This window comes from Bos indicus, chromosome 16 (assembly GCF_029378745.1).
Source record: "Bos indicus isolate NIAB-ARS_2022 breed Sahiwal x Tharparkar chromosome 16, NIAB-ARS_B.indTharparkar_mat_pri_1.0, whole genome shotgun sequence".
NCBI classification, from domain to species: domain Eukaryota; kingdom Metazoa; phylum Chordata; class Mammalia; order Artiodactyla; family Bovidae; genus Bos; species Bos indicus.
The window spans coordinates 61061038-61088038 of record NC_091775.1 but is presented as its reverse complement, the minus strand read 5'-3'; the positions used below and the strand labels follow the sequence as shown (position 1 = coordinate 61088038).

Genomic DNA, 27001 nt, shown 5'->3' with positions numbered 1-27001 from the left:
CAGACATAATATTGAACCCTAAATATTTCAACATGTATCTTCTAAGAATATACTGATATTACTATATAATCACAATGGTTCACATTTAAGAAATTTAATGGACATAATCATATAAAGTCCATTATTATAATTTCTTTGATTGTCCTAATTATGAACTTTACAGCTTAAAAGAATTACCTCCAAGATGAGACCAAGGTACATACACTGCATTTAGTTATCAAGACTCTTCAAGTTTCTCTTAATTTAGAACATTCCTTCTATCCCTCTTTCTACTCCAGCTGTCAAATTTTGGTCTTAAGAATCCAAGCCAGTGGTCTTACACAATGTTCCATGATGTGGATTTGATTGCGTCCTCATGATTAAATTTTTGACAAGAACACCACACAGGTGATGCTCTGTTTATATATTTTAATCCCACACCTACTGCTTATATATAGCCAATATTTTCTTTCAATGTGCATTTTAACTTTTGTTTGAAAATGATTAAAAACATTTTTCTCCACTGCTTTTAGTTCTGTGCCCTTTTTCTATCCTAAAATTGGATAAATATAAACATGGACTTGTCTCCATACTGCTTTGTTATTATAATTCTTTTTTAAATCTTAACAGTTTAAACTAGAAAAGATGAGGAACACAGTCCATTTCCTTGGCACTCAATCTGGCTCCCTCACAGCCCACTAGGCTCTAATATCTAAACATTTCATATGCATTATTTATCACTTCATACAATTATAAACCCAAACTAGCTGTGTAAGTACCTATACTAAACACAAAAAGATACTTAACATATGTATTAGATGACAAATTCAGTTATTTTATCAATTCTCTAGTTTGGCTTCTAATTACAGTTAGGAAAAAATTAAAAAAAATTTATACATTTTACTTCCTTGTAATAGTCAACTAAGTGAAATCTAGCCAAGTCTCTCAAAGTGGCTAAGTGAACAGTTAACTATATCTGAAGATTATAATTCAGCTATATTAACCTTTTTTTTCCCCCTCCTTTGAGTACAGAATACTAACCAGAGGCAATTACTTTGCAAAACATTCTAGTGAAACTAAACTGTGGCTTTGTCAGGTATGTGGGCATTCTAGTCTATCCTTCACCTTAATGTGAGGATTAGATCTAGACATTTATAATACTGAACGAAAAGGTTGGTGCCTTTTAGGCACAATCCAGATACAATTAAAAAATGATACAATGTATCATTTAAGGAAACCTAAGTGGCAAACTCTAAAGAAAAGCCAGGCAATGAGTAACATGAATTCAGGACAGTAATAGGGTATGGGTACAGCTGATAAAGAAAGGCAGGTGATGCTATCTTATTACAGCATTTCCCACATTTATGTAAACCAAAACTGTATTTTTCTCTATTCCTGGTTTGATTAAAGGGCTAAAACTGTGAGAATAAAGAAAAGCTTCTCTGTATAATGATAATGTTTAAAGTTGAACTTATAACTGGCCTCATCCAATCAAACGTCAAACTAGGGATTTTCTCACTAAAAGGAAAAAACAAAACAATAATAAACCACCAAATCCTAGTAAATTTAGTCAAAGTATTTGGTGAAGTAATACCTGATATTAAAATACATGCAATATGTATGTGTTATTGTTTTTGAGAGCCAGCCTTGTTGGAAAAAAAAAAAAAAACATACAGTGATAATTGCCAAAAAGAAAAAAAAAGGGGGCATTTCTGAATTACACAGTATCACTAGATAATTTATAAATAGTAAAAGAACTTAATTTTTTTTCTCAGTGGCTTACTTACCTTTCCTCAATATGGTAAACCACTTAATTCCCCCCACCCTGAAAATACACAATTTAGAAATAAATTCCTCTCCAAGAGATAATGCAAAGCAGAAGATTATTTTCCTTTCAAATGGTGTATCACTGGCATACAAAGACAGACAGCATGCAAAAGAAGATTTATAGCAAGATTCTACATTTATAGCAAGATTCTACAAGAAAAGAGTTTTTCGAGGCATCTTTCAAGCACAAGAAGGTGACGATAGTAACCTTAGTAACTATTATTCCTCTTCACTGTTGGAAAAATCACTCAATCAGAGACTGAGGTGGAAAGAACTGCAGATGCTGGTCCTAATTTTTCATACTTTACAAATTAGGAAATGACATTCCAAGGCAACAGTTTTCAACCATTTTTCTGAAACAAAAAACCCCAGGTTTGGGAGGGCTTGGACATGAAGATAAGATAATGGCAGGGTGCAGTTTTAACATTTGCAAAGAAAAAACAGTATTCAAAAAAGGAACTTCAGAATATGGAAGTTATTCCAAGACCTTTCTTAGGATCATGTTACTAAACAAAAATAATTCCATTACAATACTCATACAAAGAAAGTCTAAGAACTTTTGGGTTAGAAAGTGGGGAAAAAACCCCAAACCCTCACATCCCATAAGGACTACTTTCCTTACCACCATATAGAGGCTGTGAAACTGTGTTAACGACTTGGAACAGGAATACGTACATGTTTTCTTTCTGTAGCCTTTAGAGATTTGGCAGCATAGTAGAAAAGCTGCGTCCCACACAAAGCTGCCCAATATTTTGTCCAAGATGCTACCTGGAGAGGACAGACACATGAATATACTACTCAAATGCTACCGGCTTCTCAGTCACTGTTCCTCATTGCCAAAGAGGCATTCCACTTCACTTCCACCACCTTAGCTTTGAGTTTGATCACTTCTGAAATCTTTATCTCAAATATTCTTACCATGTCTACTTGATACATTCTACTTAGGACTGACAAAACAAAATTGGCTGAATTCTGTTTTTTAGAGTTTTCTCTATTTTCTATTCCTTCTAAAAATACTCCTTAACAGGATATACTTTCAAGATTCTACAAGAACTATATTAGGGAGCAAAGAGAAGTACAGGAGCATCTTGATTTAAATACCTGAAGTGTATAATTTAACCAAAATCTATTAATATGTGGCAGGTATAATAACACTTTAAATAACATTGTGAGGCAAAATATATTTTAAATTATTTCAAGTGTATTATATAGCTGGTTTTATTTCAATTGTCTTCATTTTTTTAAGGGTCTTATTCATTTGCTTATTTTTAGACATGTTTTAAAATATAAAATAATTCTTACTGTTGGCTTCTTGCCTTCTTTTAACAAAGTTTTTCTCCTGAGAACACCTTGAATAGTAACAGCCCCTGGATATAAATGTACTGCCAAATCCTCTGATTCTGCAGAACTATAAAAGTGAAAAGAAAAGAACATATAAGCACTTGAGTAATTATCAAGTAGGTATTTAAATAAAATTAATTATTTTCAATTTTAAGACTGCTACTTTTTTAAGAATGAGAAAACACTGACAATTACAAAGGTTTACTGATCTGAAATTTACAAGCTGTCACAAAATGAATCAGGCAGTTATTAAAGTCAGCAGATGGTTAAAAAACGCATTTTACTGCATATCTGAACAAGCATAATTCAGAAAGAATACAGTGATTCACTTTAGTAAAGAGTAAATTAGGGATTCAAGACTTTTCTTCTCAACATGTCATACTGCAGCACTGCTGATACCTTTTTTTCCCCAGAAGAAACTCAAGTTCTGGTAGGAAAGGTGAGGACTCTATATGTTAAAAGTCTTTTTAAGCATATAAAACGCAAAATAAAAATATCAGAAAATCAAAAAAGGAAAAAAAGCAAAAGAAAATACATGCTCAATTCCAAAATAGGTGAGAGAAGTAAAAAAGGCAATTAACAACATATTAAAAAATCAAACTTACTGCAATAAAATTTAATGACATTTTAATGTCATCAGTGCATCTAAGTGATTAAAGCCTAACAACTCTGAAAGAAAGGATTAACTAAAACTCCAGATTGCTTCCATCACAGAATAATCAAACATTTAAATATCTTTCCCCAACTCATTTAAGGTCCTACAGTTAAGAACAGAACAATTTTTATGAGTCAATTAAAACATATACACTGATGAAAAAAAAAATCTGTCATTCTCCAGTGATTTGATGTGAGCTGCAGAATTTCTACAACAGTGATGAAAACTGAAGTTTATCTCTTTTTGATTGTTTAGGTGCTCTCAATGACTTAAAAACCTAGAAACCACCAGAAATTTCATGCTGGAGCTATTTATATCCAAGGAGATTAGACACTATTAAACTGACATAAAATTAACTTTAAAATGTTTGCTATTGCATTGTCTTATGAGAATTGGTTGATTATTCACTACCATTAACCTCCAGTCCCCAATCAATCTACCATCTTTATTTTCTTCAGCAGCTAATGTAGTGCAGAAGGAGATCAGGATTAACTAGATAACCAAATGAACATGAGTTAAATACACAAATATTATTTCATAAAACAGACTTGTTTAAATTCAGACCTGCAGTTTATCTGAAAAATCCTTAAAAAAGACAAACTGAATGTAGTAAATTCTTTGATTGCAGCCTTTGAAAAACAAGTGGGTTTTTGCACTGCTCCTCTAATAATCAGCAATGTTAGAAAGACCTGTGCAGTTAAAAAGCTACTGATTTGGATTATTTAAAGAATGTGACATAAAGATGCAAATTTTAGCAATTAGCTCTGTGGATCAGAAAGAATACTTCAAATTTATCTCTAGATTAAATCTTGGAAAGAAAGTTTTCATGGGCATTTAATTTAGCTTTGAAACCAATTATCTGAGAAAGAACAGAAGTAATGTGAGACCACACCTATGAAAGCCAGTCACCACCACCAGAGGGGAGTTCTGTGACCCCTGAATGCAGGGGGATTGTACCTGCTGGCCTTCATGTGGCTTCGATAGCCATTTCGTGCCACTCTTGTCACCGGGCCGAGAGAATGGTATAATCTGTTCCTGTTGGATTCCATTATAAATTGCATATATTACTTTTATTTACATAGTCATCATCAATAACCTAGAACAGTATAATAATTTTTGTGTAATACAGCTTTCATAATAATTTCTTTGTGTAATACAGCTTTCATAATAATTTCTTCATGTAATACAGCTTTCTAAATCCTACAAAAGGATAGTATATGATTGCTCCTTTTTTTTTTTAAAAAGCATGCAGCACAGATTTTAAATTATTATTTTCTTCTACCATTGACTATAAATACTTGAGGTTGCTTCTTAAACCATGTATTTATATACACATTCATTTTCACAAATTTACTAAAATAAAGAAGTATTTATATCCAAACAAAGCCTGAAATCCTTTTATTTATATTCTAGTTCTTAGATTCCACTTTATATATGGTACCTGGATTTATAGAATAATAATTTTTTATTATATGTCCCTATGAAGATACCTAAAAGCAATGTGATCTAAAAACTTAAAATTAATGTGATCTAAACATCTTCTTTTCTTTTCTTTTATATATTAAATCTAAAAAAAAAAAACTACTAAAATAGATAAACTGAACAAAAATAGAGGCTTTATTTTATTTTCACATCAACTACAATGCATGAGAAAGCCAGTAAATGATTAAAAAAAATGGTATGAGTTAATTTTCATCCAAAATAGCATGTGATACTTAAAAAAGGAAATAAACACATACACACAGAAACACTGATATTTCTTTGCCTAGAAAAAGCCAAAAGCAGCACTGTTGATAAATGATATTTAAAACAAAAAGTTTTATTTTAGCAACTTAAGTGGCAAAATATTTGATGTCTATTTTCAAAGTTCATTATCCACAAGTACAACAGTATTTTAAATCCCAATTCTTTATTCACTTTTTAATATTTCATGTTTGAATCTTGCTGGGCAGCACTGATTTGATTTCAAAGTGTTCAAAAGAGCCACTGATTTAAACTTGGCAAAAGCACAGTAGATATTTTTGGCTGCAAATGTCTGCAAAGCAAAACATTTGTCAAAAGAAAAATACTATTTTGAGATGTGAAGGTTAACACTTAAATACCATCTTCCTTAAGTAACCTGGTGGAATAAGAACAGATTATTTAACACAACACCATTCTGGTTACTTGATTACTTCTCATGCCACATGATAAACAATTTTGTTCATCAATATTTTTTATTTAAATACAATATACTATAATCTACTTCTGATGATACCATGTTCTTACTAGAGGGAGACAACTAATAAAACAATTTGTACAGACAGAATGCCAGAGGCAACTCTTGTGATCTTCCTGTTTCAGGCAAACTCAAATAAAGAGACTGAAATAAAAACTTGGAAGAGAAATAATATGTAAAAACAAATTGTTAAAAATTTCCCAAAACAAAGAGAATAAAACTTAAGAACACTGATAATTAGAAGTGCTCAAAAGTATTTTGAAATATTGGATATGCAAGTAAAGTCTTAATCACCATGGTGAGAATCTTCACGAAGCTTCAAGAACAAATGTGTGTCGTCACTCAGTCGTGTCTGACTCTTTGTGACCCCATGGACTGTAGCCTATGAGGCTCCTCTGATGGGATTTTCCAGGCAAGAGTACTGGAGTGGGTTGCCATTTCCTTCTCCAGGGACCTAATTTTCCAATAACACCATGAAATTGACCAATTCAAATATGTATAGTTCAATTTCAGATGTATAGTGAGTATAATTGCTTCTATTAAAAAGTGAGCAAGACAGCAAAAGAGATACAGATGTATAGAACAGTCTTTTGGACTCTGTGGGAGAGCGAGAGAGTGGGATGATTTGGGAGAATGGCATTGAAACATGTATAATATCATATATGAAATGAATTGCCAGTCCAGGTTCGATGCATGATACAGGATGCTTGGGGCTGGTGCACTGGGATGACCCAGAGGGATGGTAAGGGGAGGGAGGTGGGAGGGGGGTTCAGGATGGGGAACACGTGTACACCCGTGATGGATTCATGTCGATGTATGGCAAAAGCAATACAATATTGTAAAGTAATTAGCCTACAATTAAAATAAATAAATCTATATTTTAAAAAAAGTGACTGGCAGGAGTTAGGTAACTAAATATTTTCAACTTCATCAAGTTTAATATGACATTCAAAATTCAACCTAATCTGATTGCTCAGAAACTTATTGCTTAGTATATACACAATAGGAGCAATTATTTTGCTCAAGGTTCAAATATTTTAGTATGACAATGGCAGAACTAAAATGATCAAAGACAGCAAAATTCTAATGGATATTTATTAAATAACAATTATTTGTTCTACTTGCCTACATTTTTAGAAAAATCTTATACTGAAAGATCAACACAGCATATTTGCTGCAAGCAGATGACAGCTTTTATAGATTAAAGCATCAAGGAAAAGAGAATAGAATATGACTTACATTATTTAAGTATGTGTCTGTGTGCTTTGTGGAACCTTTTAATAAATAACAATTTAAATTCAAACTTTCATCTACTTATTTAGAGTATAATTTAAAATGTATAAATTAGCAGAGAATGAAATTGATCATTTCACTAAATACCTTAAAATTACTTAAATAAACCAGAATTTAAGGAAAATATTTTACTTTTGTACATCAAAGTAGGTAAGCTATGATTGGTTATTATTTTTTTAAGTCATTTTTTTCATATTTTACTTATTTTTTAAAAAATTTATTTTTGGCTCTGCTGGGTCTTTGTTGCTGTGCAGGCTTTTCTCTAGCTGCGGACAGTGGGGGCCACCTTTCCAGCTGCAGTACGCAGGCTTCTCATTGTGGTGACTGCTCTGGCTGTGGAGCACTAGGTTCTAGAGTGTGTGGGCTTCAGTAGTTGTGGCTACCAGACTCCAGAGCACAGGCTCAGCAGTTGTAATGCACAGGCTTAGTTACTCTGAGGCATGTGGGATCCTTCCGGATCAGAGATCTAACCTGTGTATCCTGCATTGGCAGGCAGATTCTTTACCACTGGGCCACCAGGGAAGCCCTGATTATTATTAATTTTAAGTTACAATTTAAAATGTACTAAAAATCAAATATATGTGTCAAGTCACCAAATACAATGTCTTTACGAGATAATACTGAATTCTAGGCTTAAGTATTAACTTTTAATTTCTGCCACCAGCAGGAAGCCTAAATAGTTCTTTTATATGTAATAAATATTATGTCTTAAAATTCAGATTATCATATACTTTGTTGTTGTTGTTTAGTCCCCAAGTTGTGTCCGACTCTTTTGAGAGCCCGTTGACTGTAGCCCGGCAGGCTCTCTCTCCGTGGGATTTCCCAGGCAAGGATACCGGAGTGGGTTGCCTCTCCAGGGGATTTTCCCAACCCAGGGATTGAACCCACATCTCCGGCATTGGCAGGCGGATTCTTTACCAATGAACCAATGAAGTATATGATGGGAAACATCATATACTTGGACAAAATAAACTCAAAACAGTTTAAATGGACAATTTTTCTTACCTTTCAAAAGCAGGCCATGAGGTCTCTTCACTTAGTTCAGAGCCATCACTGCTACCTAAAATCAAAAGTTATCTTATTTTTTTAAACATCATAATTATAGTTTAGATTTTACTTTAAAAAAATAAATGCTCTAGCTGTGCTTATTCACATTATTTGTTGGTGAACATTCACATATCAATTCCTCATTCTAATACCATTGTGCTTGATTTATTTTGCAATATATTAGAACAGAGTTGACAAATCTACCCAAAGAAACAAAACAGCATAAAATATTTTTATATGTATGGCTTTTAAAAATATAAAATATTTTTATAAGTATGTATACTTATGGCTTGAATTTATTACATTAGTAAACACTTTTTCTATCATCAGAGAATAAGTACATATAAGTTCACATATAAGCACACAATTTTTCCTTATAAGGTTTGTCATAATTTAAGACCAATATAATTACAAATTTCTTAGAGGTTCATGGTATACTTCCTTTTGCATTTTTTTTTTTTTAAAAACACATTACTATCCTAAGGATAAAAAGCTCAATGAAATTCAACTTTTGTCTTTAGAGGCAAGGCAGAAGAGGATGGAATCCTTAAGAAAAAAAAAAGTAGCATAACAATGTAAAAACTTTCTCTTAGAGACCCAGAATATCAGTTACAATAGAAAGTTTTAAATTAGCTTAACTGGAGGGGAAAGAACTTGGAGAGTCCAAAACAGTGTAGGTTGATTTAAAATTTATTTTAAAGATAATTAATCAATAATTAATTTGTCCTTTGTGTATCACATTGAGCCATCTATCAGACTTTTACAACCAGGGTTCTTTGAGAGGCTCAAACTTGAATACTATAAGGAACCCATTATGTGTGATGGATTTAACACCTCTTCCATGCATGTAGAATGGTACAAGTTATATCCCATCCTTGGAAGTACTAACAGTTACTGAAATAATTTTCTGGTTGTATGGCTCAGATAAGAAACTGGAGACAATCTGCTGTTGGTAGTGGAGGCCTGTATGTTATTTTTGATGTGTAGAATATTATGTGATAAAGAGTGAAAATTTAAGCATAATTAGTATGGCACCCCACTCCAGTACTCTTGCCTGGAGAATCCCATGGACGGAGGAGCCTGGTGGACTGCAGTCCATGGGGTTGCTAAGAGTCGGACACGACTGAGCGACTTCACTTTCACTTTTCACTTTCATGCATTGGAGAAGGAAATGGCAACCCACTCCAGTGTTCTTGCCTGGAGAATCCCAGGGACGGGGGAGCCTGGTGGGCTGCCGTCTCTGGGGTCTCACAGAGTCGGACATGACTGAAGCGACTTAGCAGCAGCAGCAGCAGTATGACTTATTTGTAGAAAACAAAAGTTTCTTCCAGAAGCACGGATCTTAAGTAGATATGCCTCCTTCAGCTGGTCAAGACTATTCTGGGATTCTGGGTTACCCAGGACATATATGCTATGTTAGAAAATGTTAGAGGCCACAGTCCCAAGCACTGGTTATTTCTTCAGGGTACTTTCTCAGAGCCTCCAAGGCATAAATTAATATTGTATGTAAAAGTTACAGCTAAGGAAAATATCTTTTTGTTATTATGAATTGTGTGTGTATATTAATAACTACCAGCTGTGGTTATAAACTTTCTTTTTAGAATGTTAAAGTTTTAAAGGAAACACCCTGGAAAGTAATGCTTATGTCTAATGTTCCTAATTTATAAACAAGGATACAACAATCCTTACTGTTCACCTACTTAGCCTTGGAATAATTAAACAATAAATACAAAGGCAAAAATTGAATTAGCCCCTTCTTGTTCTAAAAGACAGTTCTCTAAAATAAGACATTAACTGTAATGGAATGAAATAATTAGATAACTATCTTGTGGTAACCAAAAGAACATCTATGGTAAGTAAAAGCCACAAATAGAGAATAATCATCATTATAATACTTACGATAACTATTACAGAAAAGGCAAATATTTTATACTAAATTGAGAACTATAATTTTTAAAATTACTTTTTTTTTTGCTTAAAGTAACATGCTAGATTCCAGAACTGTAACACATTTTTAACTAGAAAAAGCTTCTTCCTCTCTCTTTTGCAAAATTATTCTGTGTACTATTTTTCAGATTGAGGTTAATATTTGCATATAGGCAATTTACAGTATTAATGAAGAGATATTTCAGGTGACCAACTTGTCTTCTGTTCTGTAAATTTTGTCATCATTTGCATTTATTAAAAGGGAATACTGGACTAAAACTGCTGAACGAAGCTTTCCAGTTCCAAAGCAATGTCAGGGTTTGAAACTCTCAAGGGTTAAAAGAAGTCAGTATATTCAAGAAAATGAACTACTATCTTTCTTTCTACTGATTGTTCATCAATATTGAGATGATCATATTAAGAGTAATAGACTAAGCCCCTGAGCAACCTTGGCAGTTAATCAGAGAAGACATTTTCCTCCTTTATTTTTTTTTTAAATAAAAATAGCATCATATAGAGATTTCCTAACTATCCAAAGAAATTATGCTCAGCTAGAAGGTTCAGACGGAGAAGGTCATGGCACCCCACTCCAGTACTCTTGCCTGGAAAATCCCATGGACGGAGGAGCCTGGTAGGCTGCAGTCCATGGGGTCGCAAAGAGTCGGACATGACTGAGCGACTTCCCTTTCATTTTCACTTTCCACTTTCATGCACTGGAGAAGGAAATGGCAACCCACTCCAGTGTTCTTGCCTGGAGAATCCCAAGAACGGGGGAGCCTGGTGGGCTGCCATCTATGGGGTTGCACAGAGTCGGACACGACTGAAGCGACTTAGCAGTAGCAGCAGCAGAAGGTTCAGAAAATAAATAACAGTTTAGGAAGTAAAAACAAACAAATTCTTCTTAACTTCACGTCCTTTTCCAGTCCTGGTTTTCTTCATAATAGCTATCTCTATTTTCTTACCTCTCATTCTCCAATCTACTCCAGCCAGGGCTTTGCCCACAGTATTCTATAAAGCAAATCTAGTCAAGGTCACCAAGTGACTTTTATCTTGCCAAATTCAGTGATCAACTCCTGTTCTCCTCTTGTTTTCTCTTTTGTGCACTTGAATGGATACGTTCAGCACATTCCTCCCTTCAGAGATCCTTCCTCTACTGGGCTTTTGTGATACCACACTGTTTTTCTCCCTACTTCAGTGGTTCCTCATTTGTAGTTTCCTTTGATGGCTGACCATTTAAAAAAAATGACACCTCCAAATGTTAGCATGTCTACTCTTATTTATTTATATCCTTGCCCTTGGTGACCTTATCTGGTCTCATGGCTTGAAATACTACAAATATGCTAATTCTTATACCCGTATCTATAGATGTGACTTTACCTCCTTAAGCTTCAGATTCATACATTCGATTACCTACCTGACAACTCACTATGGTCCAAACACGTCCAAAATGGAATTCTTAATTCCCCAAACCTAGTCACCCTTTACAAATACCTCAATACCTACAAATGGCTGCTGTTATAATGTTCTCTGCCTAAGTAACAGCACCACCATCTAACTAGCTGCTTAATCTAAAAAAAACCTGAGAATCATAACTCATCTACCCCTTTCCTCATTCCTGCATTCCAACTACATGCAGTAACCAATTCAACCAGTGCCTGTTTTCTTCCCCACCATTCCTTGAATGCTTCCCCTTTTGAAGTCAAAAACATCAAGCACTTTTCAAACCATCATGAATTATTAATTTTTGCGGCTACTAGTAATATGATCTTATATCCACACTTTGCTACTTAGCTTTTATCAATTACTTTTTCTACCTGTAGTGGGGTTAATCATGCTTTTCCAGCTGAGTTTTGTTAGAAGTCTTATTTTACATAAGTTGGAACTCTCTCAGAGAATTATTTCTCACCTATTGATATTCCACTAGAAAGAGTAGAGCTTTCAGCTTGGCCTCGAGATGGTGCATGGGGCTCCATGACGCTATCATCTAATAGATGTCTTGGCCCTGCATTTGGGAACGTTGCACTCTTAAACTCTGCTGTGTTCATTTTATGAATGAAACTGGAAACAAAGAGAAATATTTTTCATATCTTTCATTACTGTTACTAATTCAGGATATAAAAGATACTCTTACATAAAGATTCAGGATATAAAAGATGTACCTGCTATCCTGAACTTACTTCTGAACTCTCATACTAATGAACACACAGATTTTACCATGAAAGCCTCAAGCTAACAGTTTAGGGAAAAATTTTTTAGAAAACCAGGCCATATCTACCTATATAACAGAAAATACTTTAATCTTGATGCTTGGGTTCATTAAAAATTATTTTCACATTCGCTTTTGAAAAATGTCTATTAAATTTCCACAAAAATCATGGCAAAGGTGAACCTGGGGTCCACTTTGAGGAAACAATCTTGTAAAGCTAAACGAAAAGACAGTTTCCCTTTCTTTGTATTTTGTTATAAAAAGAACAGTTTTTATATGCTTTATTTATGGTGACTTGTTTTGGTTAAGACAAGCAATGATATAAGTTATAATTTAAAATGGAAACAGTGTTTGCTTTCCTGATTTTATTTATGATGACGACCTGTAATGTTCATTTTTATTCCCCAAAATGTGAAAGCACTATTGGAAAAAGCTCATTTCCAAGTTAAGGTAAGGAAGAGATAAATGCCTTTATGCAAACAAGATAGTTTACTAAATCAGAAAAAGACTACTTTACACAAATAAAACTATGCAAGGACACTATTTTCTGTCCAACTAGTAAAATAAGTAGAAAATAAATCCAACTAAATACATAAAAATTTGAAAGATAAAATTAAAAGTGCTGACTTGTAACCCAAGCTATGGCACTTCCTATGTCCATGCTGAATCAGGTTCCGAGGGGATGGTGGTGTCTGTGGTAGCAAGGCTCCTTCAGCTGCCATGCTTTTTCTTCCACTTTGTGGAGATGCTCCTACTTCAGGACCTTAAGGGTTAAATTAAAAAAGAGAGAGACAGAGACACAAAGAGATACAGACAGAAATTATTAAATGGTTTAGAAAGATTGCTTTATTTGTAATCCCTTGATATGAAATAAAAATTTTGGTTTAATTTAAGGTAATATGAATTCTATTTAATTGACTGAACATAAAAAATATTTAGTTTCTGAGTCATAAAACACAAAACCTCAAAACAAATAATATCTATTAATTTCTATCTCTTTTACTTGCCCTAAGTAGCCTGTTTATGGAGGAAGCAATGTAATTAGAAGAGATGGTGTAAGGGTCTCATATCACACACGAAACCTAGACTAAACCCTCAGGTCTTCTAAATCCTAGTTCAGTGCTTGTTTAATTTTCACATGACTGCTTCACTCTTAGTTTCAGCTTCTTCATAGATACAGAATATGTAGAGTAGGTCAAGGATTCAAGTTACAATTTAAATCTACACTGACTGCTCAAGTTTCTGGAAATTAAAAAAAAAGGAACTTGAGAATACACAGATTTGCAAAATAACACTGAAAAAATTTTTTATTGGTTTACAGTTGCTTTACAAGCAAAATATCACTTTAAGAATGAAAAGAAAAGCAAATTTCAATAGATATAGCCTGAAACGATTTCCTCTGCTTGGACCACTCTCAGACCCTGTAGATACTGTCATGGTTTTGCTCCCTCATTCCCTTCATACCTTATTAGATGGGTCTCCAATTATTTTTAGGATACATAATAATACAAAGCTTAGTGCCAACGTCTGTATTTGGAATATTAAACAAGGTATTGTCTATGATTTCTTTAAAAAATTCTCTTCAATTTTATGTTTTTAGATTATTTATATACATATAAATCCCAATTGTAATGCAACAGATAAATTAAGAGACTATGACTATTCTTATGAGTACTTGGTCCAGCATTAGAGTGAAATTAAAAAAAAAAAAATTAAGCCACTAAAATTGACTCCTATAATTATTCAAATTAGTAAATTTTTCCACTTAGACCACAGAAATTTCTAACATAATTAACCCTCACTGCCCCTTACAGTATGCTTAATGAAAAAAGAACAGATAATTCACAAACACTTACTTATTATTTTCTGTTGGCTATATCTATTACTCTTGATTACTTGGCATATTTATTTGCATATTACTGAAAAACTACATGTGACAACTTTTTAATGAAAAAACAGGAAAACCAAATAGAAAAAGATGTATTTTAATACCAAAAATAAAACTGTGCAGGCAGAATAAAATGTGCTAAGCATTTACTCACTTTGGATATATCCCTTCTTTCTTATTAGGTTATCTGGTTTATTACTCAGTAACAAGAGAAAGCTGCACTAACCTACTAAATCCTCCCTGGAAGCAGCAGAACGTGGTGTGCTTGTTCCAGGTTCTATCTTTAATGAAAGCCTGAATTTCAGAAAGGAAAAAAGCACATAAAATGATTAATATTTGACAAAATAACATTAAAATCATATATTTTTCTACCAAAAGCCTAAAAACATTTTTTATAAAATAATCTCAACTATATATTTTTCTTCAAGGGTGATCTTAATTAAGCCCCCTTTCTCTTTCATACAAAGCTGATCTTACAGTGATTCCAGGAAATATTAAGAGAGGGAAAAACATCAAAACCTCATATTCAAAAACAGAGATAGCTCTCCCAAGAACCTCATTACTGCTGAACAATTCAACACATTTAAAGCTATTTGGTGATTTAACCTGAAGTTATACTGATACAAGGCAAGTAAGTTCAGTAAATTTCCAACACTGAGTTAAATTATGCAAATTCTTTCTAGAATCCTTATTGGATGGGCTAATGGTCTCTGTAGCACTGAAAATTAAAACAAAACAAAACAAACCTTATTTAAAACTAACCATCCAAAAAACCAACTCAAATTATCAAAAGAAAGATCTATCTATACAAATAAAAAGGCTGTTTACAAAATCCCTGATAAATCCCTTTCTAAGGCAGAGTTTATTAGTTGGAAATTAAGGTAGTTCAGTGGTAAAGAATCTGCCTGCCAATGCAGGAGACAACAGACCTGGGTTCAATCCCAGGATCAGGAAGATCCTTTGGAGAAGGAAATGGCAACCCACTCCAGTATTCTTGCCTGGAAAATTCCATGGACAGAGAAGCCTGGCAGGCTACAGTCTATGGGGTCAAGAGTCAGACACGACTGAGCACACACACACACAAGTTCCATTTAGGAAAATGTATCAATTTTGAGTTCTGCAGCAAAAAGAGGTTATAATTCCTATCAGTGGAAATGGTTTCAGGAGATAGGATACTAAAGCAGTTGTAGAAAATATTTTGGTGTAGTCCAGGAAATACACTTTGGTGTACTCTGTATTATCATTAAACATTTGTCTGGAAATTAATGAAGACTTTTTATTTTTCAGCATCCTACCAACTGGAATTTTTTATGAAACTGCACAATACAAATGATATTATAATGATAAATCTATTCTAGGTGCTTAACTTTTTATCAATTTCTTTGATATCCTAAAGGAGAAATCACACATAATTGTACTCTAATTACTTAACCATGTAAAATACATGTATTGAACAGATGTATGATTAACCAGAACTCTCTGCTCTTTTTCTTGTTACAGGTAGCTGACTCTACTTATGTGAGCTTCAGACTATGCTATATTCCTTCGCTGAACTCTTGTTTTGTGTCAGGCACAGTTCTCTCAGCACTGGAATATAATGGAGACTCAAGCAGACAGGGTGTCTCTCCCCTTCAGAAGCACAGTCTAGAAAAGTTTCCTAACACAGAACCAAAACAGAAAGGAACAGAAAGGAGGCTACGGGAGAATCACGCTGCTATTAACAATGGCTGATAACCGACAGCAATATAAAAAGTGGAAGCGTCTTAAACTGCACTTAAAGTGCAGTCAGTGTCAGTTGCCCATATCATCATCAAAACACTATATGTAACAGTGATGCGGATTCACTGAGAAAAGATACCACGCTGCTGCTGCTGCTAAGTCGCTTCAGTCCTGTCCGACTCTGTGCGACCCCACAGACAGCAGCCCACCAGGCTCCTCTGTCCTTGGGATTCTCCAGGCAAGAATACTGGAGTGGATTGCCATTTCCTTCTCCAGAAGATATGCTCAGTATTAAAATGAAATAACTTTGAAAGATTTTCACCCTGACTAAAACACATGCATGTAACTTGTAATATTGATACTGGCTGCCTATGTAGATGAAGCTGCCAACAACAGAGGCTTATGGATAAATGAAAAGTCATTTCTATTTAAATCTTTCATCATAAAATCCACTTTTCCCAACTTACAACCTTAATAGCTCTTATGTTAAAATGCTCTGATTTTCAACACATTTAATCAGTAGGTTCATGCAACACAACTGCATCTTTAGGAAAACACTATCTTCTTTAGCGTCCCATAAGATTCTCCAATACCACCAAGTGACTTGGAGTTCCCCAGCCGATTCCACTGATGGTTCCATCCCTGAAACACCTTTCTTAACTCTTCATGTGGAGCAACTCACCTGCTAAGATGCAGACTAAGGTAAGATGGTCACCTGAAGCTGCTCATGTTTATTTTCTCTTCACTTTTCCCAGTTAAAGCTGAGCTGGGTCTCCCCTCATCTATGTTCCCATAGCATCCTCTGCACATCTCTAGTATAGTACTCTTTGAACTATTTTGTAATTACTTATTTTGTAATCCCAGCAGCTAGCATTCACCTATAGCAAAAGCTGAATAAATATTTGTTTATGAATACAATGGGACTTCCCTGTAGCTCAGGTGGTAAAGAATCTGCCTGCAATGCAGGAGACCTGGGTTCAATCCCTCAGTCAGGAAGATCCCTTGGAGATGGAAATGGCAATCCACTCTAGTATTCTTGCCTGGAGAATTCCATGGACAGAGGAACCTGACGGGCTACAGACCAGAGGGTTGCAAAAGTTGGACACGACTAAGTGACTAACACACAATGAGTATAATGGGAAGGCTGCTCGAGTTCTAGTTACTCATGAAAACAAAAATCAGTGTAACAGCATCCACTTTCTTACCAAAATGAAGCTCTCATGCCAGGATACAGACAGCTAAAACTACTTAAGAGCTTAGTTAACTCTATCCTTTCAGCATTAAAATTCACCATACTCTGTATTTATGCAACAGTTTCTTAGACTTCACTTCTACTGAAGGGGCTTTCCTGATAGCTCAGTTGGGAAAGAATCTACCTGCAACACAGGAGACCCTGGTTCAATCCCTGTGTCAGGAAGATCAGCTGGAGAAGGGATAGTCTACCCATTCCAATGTGCTTCAGCTTCCCTGTTGGCTCAGCTGGTAAAGAATCCACTTGCAATGCAGAAGACCTGGGTTCAATCCCTGGGTTGGGAAGATTCCCCTGGATAAGGGAAGAGCTACCCATTTCAGTATTCTGGCCTGGAGAATTTCATGGATTGTATAGTCCATGGGGTCGCAGAGATTCCCACTTGACTGAGCGACTTTCACTTTCTACTGAAGAGTTACACTTTAACTTTTAAAAAATCCATTAAATTTCTTGAGACAGACACAGAAATTTTAATAATGACTTACTCATGTTTTGAGTTTTAAGATAATCTTCTGTACCCAACTGGATAAAATATGAGTGTTTTATGCTATGTCAGTAGAGAGATGAGAGAAGTAAGTGATAAATATGACACAGACCATCACACTCAAGAAACTTACAATCTAGGGCATCAGATCTGTTAAACAGTGCCAAGATTATTAAAAAGCTGATGCACTGACCTCATACATTTTCAATGAATTACCCTATAAAATCTTTCCGTAAAACAAAAATTGATACAGAAAGATAAAGTGGTAATAATACAGTATGGTGGAGAAGATGACAATAAAGGTGTTTTCAAATATAAATAAAGCTTTAGATACATTTTAAGTATATGTACAGAGCTTCTTAATATATTTGATATTTGAAGAAAAGTTATTTCCAGTTGTTTTCTGGAATTTCTAGCCTTTTATTATGGGTACCAATTCTGTTCTCCAGAATTCTTTAAAAAATGTTGAAACTTATGGAACAAAGAAGCTGATAATTACTATCACACAGCATAAGAAAATTTTTGTATATAATGCATTAATATTAAAAAATAACCTTATCTTTCACTTTGATAAAAATTTAAAGTATAACCTTTTACTGGAAAATATATTTGTGGTAGACACAAAGTTAAATTTGAAAGCTTAGAAACAGCAAAAAATTTTTTTTAAAATAAATGAAGCTGCAAGGAAAATGAAAAGCCTCAAGAGAAAAATAGCCTCTTTATCCTTATATCTTTTGGAAAAAAAAAACAAAAAACAAAAACTTGGTAGTCATGATATAGAGCACACTACTGAAAAATAAATGCGAATGTACGTGTGTGTGCTCAGTCATGTCTGACTCTGTGACTCCATGGACTGTAGCCCAGCAGGCTCCTCTGTCTAAGGAAATTTCCAGGCAAAAATACTGGAGTGGGTTGCATTTCTGACTCCAGAAAAATAAAAAGGGTTAATAATGAAAAAATCCCTTTTCTGTTGGGCAGGACTGAGAATGGTTAAGCAAAAAGATATGGATATCAGCTGTTTTAAAAGTAAGTTTTGAAAACCTTTAATGAAGGACTTGCTTGAATAGAGGAAAGGACAAGTGTGGTGTTCTACTGGACAAATATTAATTCAGAGTCCAGAAGGTTCAATATTCTGTCAATACACAAAAATAACTGAAAACAAATTCAAAACTGTGTTAAAAATTTCCTTAAAGAGGAGCAATTTTTCTGTTCATGGACTGCTTCATTAATTTTTCAGTCTATTAAAAGATACATTTCCATAAAGATTCAATGCTTCAATGGAGAAAGAAAGGAAGAAATGTAAAACTAGAACTATCAAACATCAGCTCTCAACAAGTTGAGAAACATACAATGCTTTTTAATAGAAGAAGAGATGACGTACTTGTATACTGGCTCAGTCACATCAAGTGACTGATTTAAAAACTTCACATGAATAGGTAACTTTACCACTGTAAATACACAACTGTATTTGCATGATAAGATGCAGTATTTAGATGTTTGAATACAGAGATGAAAGGGTAGAGGACAAGACACAGTTATACAAACCACTTCTGAAGATCCAACCTACTTGTAATTATCATCTTCCACAAACTTTTGCAGTTCTTCTATATACTGAACAGAGTTCAGGTATTTTTGGACGTGAGGCAACATGGGGATATCTAGGCAAAACATGATAAATAATTATCTGATAAAGTACATCTCAGGCAAAATTTTTAAAGTTAAGCTGAGAAAAATATATTTAAAGGTAAATTAAGGCCACATGAGTTTGGGTGAACTCTGGGAGTTGGTGATGGACAGGGAGGCCTGGCGTGCTGCGATTCCTGGGGTCGCAAAGAGTCGGACACAACTGAGCGACTGAACTGAACTGAAGGCCACATGGCACCAAAATTTAAATTAACTCTAGAAGGACGTGGCTGAGGTAAATGTTATTTAATGTAAAACTGAAGGTCATTTAGAAAACTGCAGCTGCATGCTGTTTGTATAGATTAAAACACCTCCATTTACGAAGTCCCACATATATGAGAAATTTCATAAAAGAAAATCAGAGCCACCATTGTAATTTATAGTCAAACCTCATCTAAGTGCAACATATAAGGCAGTTTAGGGTTTCTTTCTTTTTTTTTTTTTTAAAAGAAGCCTGGCTCACATTTGTAGTTTTTTTTCTCTCCTACTTAGAAATTTCAAATAAGACTGATTTAACATTACAATTTGATGTTATGTTAAAAAAACTGAGAAAAGGATTAAAAAAAAGAAATTAAAGTTAAACAGCAACAAACTGTAAACTGTTTTTAAACAGCATTAAAATTACATAGCTGTAAAAACCTCTCTCTATTTTCTATCAAACTGAAAGCATTTAAATGCTTTAAAACAATAAATTTTTTTTTTCTAATCATTTGGGCTTGCATAAGTTCTTTTCACATATGTGTTTCCATAAAATACGTCTTGGACAAAACTGGTTATCTACTCAACATAGAACTCAAGAAAGCTTCTCAACTGTTACTACAACAGCCTCAGCTCAGTCCCTAACTGAAAAATAAAAGAAATATTTACATAATAGATCAGGGAGATCAAATGAGATGAGAAGAATAGAAAATAATTGTGAAAATTACATTAGCAAAGTTGCTACAAATTACAGAAGAGCAAAAGATAAAACTTAGCATTTTAAATATGAAATACTTGAACTCCTTAAAAGCAAGATCTTAAACAGGATGCTAAACATTGGACAGTGACATAATCATTATTTTCCTTTACATTAGGATGATGTACCCTGCTCTGTGAAAAGTGGCCATCAACCTGTGTAAATGAATCAAACCTTTATAAATAAATTACAGCATTACTCCCAGAAACTTACCATATTCACAGGACTGCTGCAAATCAGAAATTATTCTAAGGATGTTATTCATCAAGTTTGATCTTTGCTCATTTTCTAGAATGCTGCCAGTTGATGGATATGCTGAATCAATATATGTTAAATCAGATAGATAGATACCTGAAACAAAATTAAGATAAATGAGTGTTTTTCTACTTGTTTGGATGAGTATAGTTTGTTTATAGCTATATTTCAATATATGCCCTATTTAAAATATATTCATTATTAATACTGTGTTAAAACATGACCACTAAGGCAAGGAGATCCAACCAGTCCATTCTAAAGATCAGTCCTGGGTGTTCTTTGGAAGGAATGATGCTAAAGCTGAAACTCCAGTACTTTGGCCACCTCATGCGAAGGGTTGACTCATTGGAAAAGACTCTGATGCTGGGAGGGATTGGGGGCAGGAGGAGAAGGGGACGACAGAGGATGAGATGGCTGGATGGCATCACCGACTCGATGGATGTGAGTCTGAGTGAACTCCGGGAGTTGGTGATGGACAGGGAGGCTTGGCATGCTTCGATTCATGGGGTCGCAAAGAGTCGGACATGACTGAGTGACTGAACTGAACTGGACTGAAGGCCTAGATTTCTGTGGCATCCAGGTCAGACATGACTTAAAGCTGAAGTTAGAAACTCCAATACCTACCTACCCATGGGTCTTAATGGAAAGAAGATAAGCTCCTGAACTGGCTCTGCCTCTGTATAAAATAAAGATAATTATTCTAATTTCCAAACCTTAGTTTTTATGTCTATACACTAGTACCTATTTTTCAAGTTGTGGTACAGCCTGAAGAAGTTTTAAGTTAGCCAGCCTAACCACTTCCCTTCCACTTCCATGGGGCAGTTAACTTAATATCAGTTCTATACATGCTTGCCTCGAGTGGGTAACTATCACATGAGCCTTACTTTTTTTTTCCTTTTAAATATTTATTTATTTGGCCGCACTGGGTCTGGGTTGTGGCACACAGGCTCTTCGCTGAGGTGTGTAGACTCCAGAGCGCTCGGGCCCAGCTGTCCCCATAACACATGAGATCCCAGCTCCTCAACCAGGGATGGAACCTGTGCTCTCCTCCCGCTCCACCTTGGAAGAGAGTTTCTTAACCTTGGGAGGACCAGAGAAGTCTTGATTCTTAATTACTTTGAAAACTGTCTCATTCTAGTAGAAACGTCTTGCTTTTATTAAAGATTAACAGTTGGATTTTTGAAATAGTTCTACTAACTACACATTGAAGTTAACCTTGCTCTTTTTTCTGTACCAACAAAAATAATACATCCTCTCAAATGATTCAGTTGTCCTAGATATTCAAAGTCACATCTATAGAAAATATTTCCTGAGAGTTTACTATGCACGTGTAAAGCGTAAAAGGCACCATGTTCCTACTTTCCAAATCATTACTCCCGGTTCATGAACTCTCAGAATAAGTGCAACCAAAATGATGTACTTATTGCCTTCCAGATAAGCCCTGTGTTTTTTCTCATGCCGGTTCTTCCAATTTAAATGATACCTGAACTCAACTCTGCCCATCTGAATCATTATCTTACATTCAGGTCCATGTCAACGGTTCTTTAGTTTCCTCACATATTCCAAGAAAGGAATTTAGAAACTGTCTAGTCCAAACCCTCTTTTCACAGGCAAACACTCTAAGGTCCACAGATATTAAGGAAGTGCCTACCACCACATGAACTGTTAGTGACAGAGCTGGATCTCAGAGTATACACTTGTACTCCAAGGTTTTTTTTTTTTTTAAATTACACTGTTACAAACTCATACAGTATCTGTATCACTCGATAGTTTTTAAGACTTTCTAATCTTTTTATTGAAAATCTTTAGTATTTTATATTTAATCTGCTTAAGATAATAAACTCATTCAAGTGGTTACTCTATCTTGCACTTTAAAAAATGAAAATCCTGACCAGTATTTGCAGACAATTGGTGTTTAACAAAATGTAAAAAGTTGGCAATGGTAATCCTTTTACTCATTCCAGTATCATTCCTTTTCCATTCAGTAAATCTTAACAGTATTCTTTAAGCCATCTATCATAAATACTTCTTTTTCTTTAGAGACTCTCAACTTTATTTTTTATGACTTCAAATAAATCTGTAACCTAGCTCCCTTTCTTTCCCTCCTATCTCAGAGGAAGAAGAATCCCCTTCTTTTTCTTCCAAATCTAAACTGTGATTTTGAACGTAATCTCTACTGCCTCCTTTTAACATATCCACTGCTGCCTCCACTATCACTTACACTCCATGGCTCTTTTCCAAGAGCCAGTGTGCACATTTAAATCTCCTCTATTTAAAAACACAAGCAAAGCAACCCTTCCTTTAAATCTGATCCCTTCCTCAATACAGGACTCTTGGCCTTCTTCAACAAACACCTTGAAAGAGAAATAAGGACTGGTACAATTAATTTTTTTATCCTTCATTCTATTTTTATGTAATACTTGGTACATATAAAAGTTTACTTGTGTCAGGAAAAATTGTGATAGACTTTGCAATAGGCAAAAAGATTACTAGGTATATCCTGTTTCCTGTGCATCCTCTTGGCCTGAACTATTTTATAAGTTGTTGAAAACTGGTAATAATACAAATTCTTGTCCATAAAAATGCCAATGAATTATGTCCAGTGGGATGTAACTGATTATTGCCCTGTGGATGTTGAACAATTTTGCAACTATCTGTAAATTCATTCCAGCATTCCCAACAGCCTGCATGTATGTGCAGTACTCGGACTTCTTCCTTGAAGTTATTGTAAATATCTTCCTGATTCCCTGTATACTTAATGATTTAAACAAAACCTTTGACATGTATTCATATTTTATTTGTGTGAAAAAGATAACTGTATCTTTTAAAAATAACAGTTTAACATATAATATTGGTTATCAAATAATGTAATAAATACTCATCAACGTAAGAGCTACAATATCAGTACTGTTGCTTCATCTTTATCTTCTTTCCCTGTGTCATCTCTCTGCCTCCTGTCTAGAGGGAACTACCATTTCTAATTTTAAGATTATTCCCCTTGTTCTTTTTGGGGCACATGTCTGTATTCCTGCACATTTTATTTTACTTTTGCTTATTTTTGAGCTTTAAAAAAAATCATACTTTTATACGTGTGATTAAATGATAATATTGGTAAAGTTAGAATGCGTACACAATAAGTGATTTACAAATGGTTGTTAAATAAGTTTTTAAAAATATGATCTGTGATTGCTTCGTCTTACTATTTTGTTTCCAAGACTTATTCATCTTGTTAAGTACAGCCGTGATTCCTTAAGAGAATAAACTATATGTAACTATATTACAATTTACTTATTCATTTTGTTTGATACGAGTTTTGAGTTACTTGCCCCCTTCCTCCTTGTTGCTACAGACATTCTTGTACATGTCTCCTGGTGCACACGTACAAGAACTTCTCTAGGAGAGATATATACACATATATACATACATGCAGGCATATATAATGTTCAGCTTTACAAGACAGTGCCACATTGGTTTTTAAAGCTATATCAACTGATACACCCACTGACAGCATATAGGTTTCTACTGATCCACATGTGCTAACATGTGAAATTCACATCTATCTCATTGCTGGAACTTATTCTGGCAAAGGCACACATGACCTTCTCACACTAATTCTTGAGACATCTCTCTTGGTCTCCTCTCTACTGCTCAGTCTCTCTGCAGTATTTGTACTACTTACTCTCTTGTTTCTCAGTCTTTACTGGCTTGAACTTGCCTCGCTTCCATCCTCCCTCGATTCTTCTATTTCCTCAGGTCCCTTGGAATTGGTATTCACCATGGTTCTGTCATTAATCTTCTCAATCTACATGTACTTCTGAATTATCTTATTTCTGAGGCCTCAACCATCACCTGATTGCTGATGACTCTCCAAATTTCTCTATAGAACACAGCTCCTGACTTTCATTTTCAATTTAACATCCCAAACTAACCATAATTTGTCCCTAGACACCTGCCAATCCACTTTCCAAACCTGGTCAGTGATATGAATTACTAACTAGTGAAGAAGAACTAAAGAGCCTCTTAATGAAAATGAAAAAGGAGAGTGAAAAAGTTGGCTTAAAACTCAACATTCAGAAAACTAAGATCATGGCATCTGGTCCCATCACTTCATGGCAAATAGATGGGGAAACAATGGAAACAGTGACAGACTTTATTTTGGGGGGCTCCAAAATCACTGCAGATGGTGGTTGCAGCTATGAAATTAAAAGATGCTTGCTTCTTGGAAGAAAAGTTATGGCCAACCTAGACAGCATATTAAAAAGCAGAGACATTACTTTGTTAACAAAGGTCCATCTAGTCAGAGCTATGGTTTTTCCAGTAGTCATGTATGGATGTGAGAGTTGGACTATATAAAGAAAGCTGAGCACTGAAGAACTGATGCTTTTGAATTGTGGTGTTGGAGAAGACTCTTGAAGGTCCCTTGAACTGCAAGGAGATCCAACCAGTCCATCTTAAAAGAAATCAGTCCTGAAGATTCACTGGAAGGACTGATGCTGAAGCTGAAACTCCAATACTTTGGCCACCTGATAGGAAGAACTGACTCACTGGAAAAGACCCTGTTGCTGGGAAAGATTGAAGGTGAGAGGAGAAGGGGACGACAAAGGATGAGATGGTTGGATGGCATCACTGACTCAGTGGGCATGAGTTTGAGCAAGGTCTGGGAGTTGGTGATGAACAGGGAGGCCTGGCATGCTGCAGTCCATGGGATCACAAAGAGTTGGACATAACTGAGCAACTGAACTAAATTAGAAACCCCTACACTGCTTAAACAAACAAGCTCTGAAGGAGTTTACTATCTCATATTTCTCCAGGTTAAGGTATTAGTGAATACAATGTGATCACTGAATGATCAAGTAATGTATTACATAGTATAAATCAAAGGCTAGAAGCTGTCCCAGTCTTTTTAAAATCAGGAAATAACATAGAAAGTATCTATATGACCTTTTCCTTAAAAAAATGGGGAGATCTGGCAATAGTGAGGTACAGCTGGGAAGAGTATAGATAGTAATCATTACAGATGTCAGTCTGTCGTAACCTATTTTCCTCTGCTCTCCTACTTCTCGTTTGCTTCACCTATATACATTACCTGCTTCATTCTTGTTGTGAGCATCTGTAGGCCTTTGAGTACACCCCTGCTATACCTATGTATGTCATAGGAATTTAAAGAAATAATTAATTCTGTGAAAGAAGTAGAAACTAAGCTGACTTCAAATAAAGGATGTTGATCAACAAACAGAGTTGATGATAGGGCCTGAGAAAGAGAAAAGTAGCACAAAGTTAGGCAACGACAGGGGGAAAGCACGTGGTATTGGTAAAGAGCCCACCTGCCAATGCAGGAGACATAAGAGACGCGGGTTCAATCCCTGGGTAGGGAAGATCCCCTGAGGAGGGCATGGCAACCCATTCCAGTATTCTTGCCTGGAAAAACCCCACAAAACAGAGGGCCCCAGTGGGTTACAGTCCATAGAGTCGCAAAGAAAACAAAATGACTGTAGGGACTTACACACATACACACACGCACGCAACACGTACAGAAAGTAGGAGCCCGCCAAGTTTTATCTAGAAGCAGCAATCAACAGTTATATAATCCAATCAGAGAGAGTGTGGCCAAATGCTTTGGAGTCAGAGTCAAATCCCAGTGCTACAGCTTAGTACTGAAGTCCTAAGCCAAATTACCTAAGATGTCTAAATCTGTGTCTCCTCAGCCACTGAGTTAATTAACATTCTTGATTTAAAGAAATAAAAAGGCATAGTTGGTACCTGACAATTACTAATTCTCTAAGCAGCTCCCTAATTTCATAGCAGAAGAATTGGGTCAGAGGTAGTAAAGTGACTTGTCTAAGTTCCCACAGCCAATGGGGGGCTCAGAACTCTCTCTTTCCCCTAAGACTCAGGCCAGGGTTATGTTTGCTTTTAAATCACAACATAAACTAATAAGAATAACTGTATTCAGACAAGTGGGGTCATGTTGCAGACTAGGAGGAAGTGACATTATGTAACATCAGAATTTAGTTATATAACATTAGAATTTAAGAAATATTAAATTTCTGAGAGAATTTTATACCTAGCTTTTCAATTATTTTTGATAATTATATATAATGAGCAGTTTTATCTTAGAAATACACACCAGGTTTTTTTTTTTTTTTTTTTACAACTTCAAAACCTTCTAAAATGGGCAAATTTAGTAAAATGTTTAAAAATTCTTCGAGGCTGTAAAGAGTATTCTATTAATTAGGATTGGGAGGCTAATTAGGAGGCTGCCTCTTTAGAACAGAG

At 35.0% G+C, this 27001-nt stretch overlaps 1 protein-coding gene across 6 annotated transcripts in view; it reads right to left on the bottom strand.

Annotated features, from left to right (window-relative positions):
* Nucleotides 1-27001, bottom strand: part of RALGPS2 (Ral GEF with PH domain and SH3 binding motif 2) — a 167074-nt gene that overhangs the window by 16228 nt on the left and 123845 nt on the right. For 4 of the 6 annotated variants that reach the window (XM_070768509.1, XM_019976324.2, XM_070768510.1 and 1 more), the window contains exons 9-17: nt 20684-20821; nt 19400-19490; nt 14607-14674; nt 13120-13255; nt 12193-12344; nt 8319-8373; nt 4760-4837; nt 3109-3214; nt 2482-2574 (exon numbers count right to left, since the gene is read on the bottom strand). In XM_070768509.1, coding sequence (XP_070624610.1) covers nt 2482-2574; nt 3109-3214; nt 4760-4837; nt 8319-8373; nt 12193-12344; nt 13120-13255; nt 14607-14674; nt 19400-19490; nt 20684-20821 — 917 coding nt within the window. Of the gene's footprint in view, nt 1-2481; nt 2575-3108; nt 3215-4759; nt 4838-7259; nt 7295-8318; nt 8374-12192; nt 12345-13119; nt 13256-14606; nt 14675-19399; nt 19491-20683; nt 20822-27001 lie in introns of those variants that run through there. The other 2 variants (XM_019976326.2, XM_070768511.1) reach the window with 2 other exon arrangements.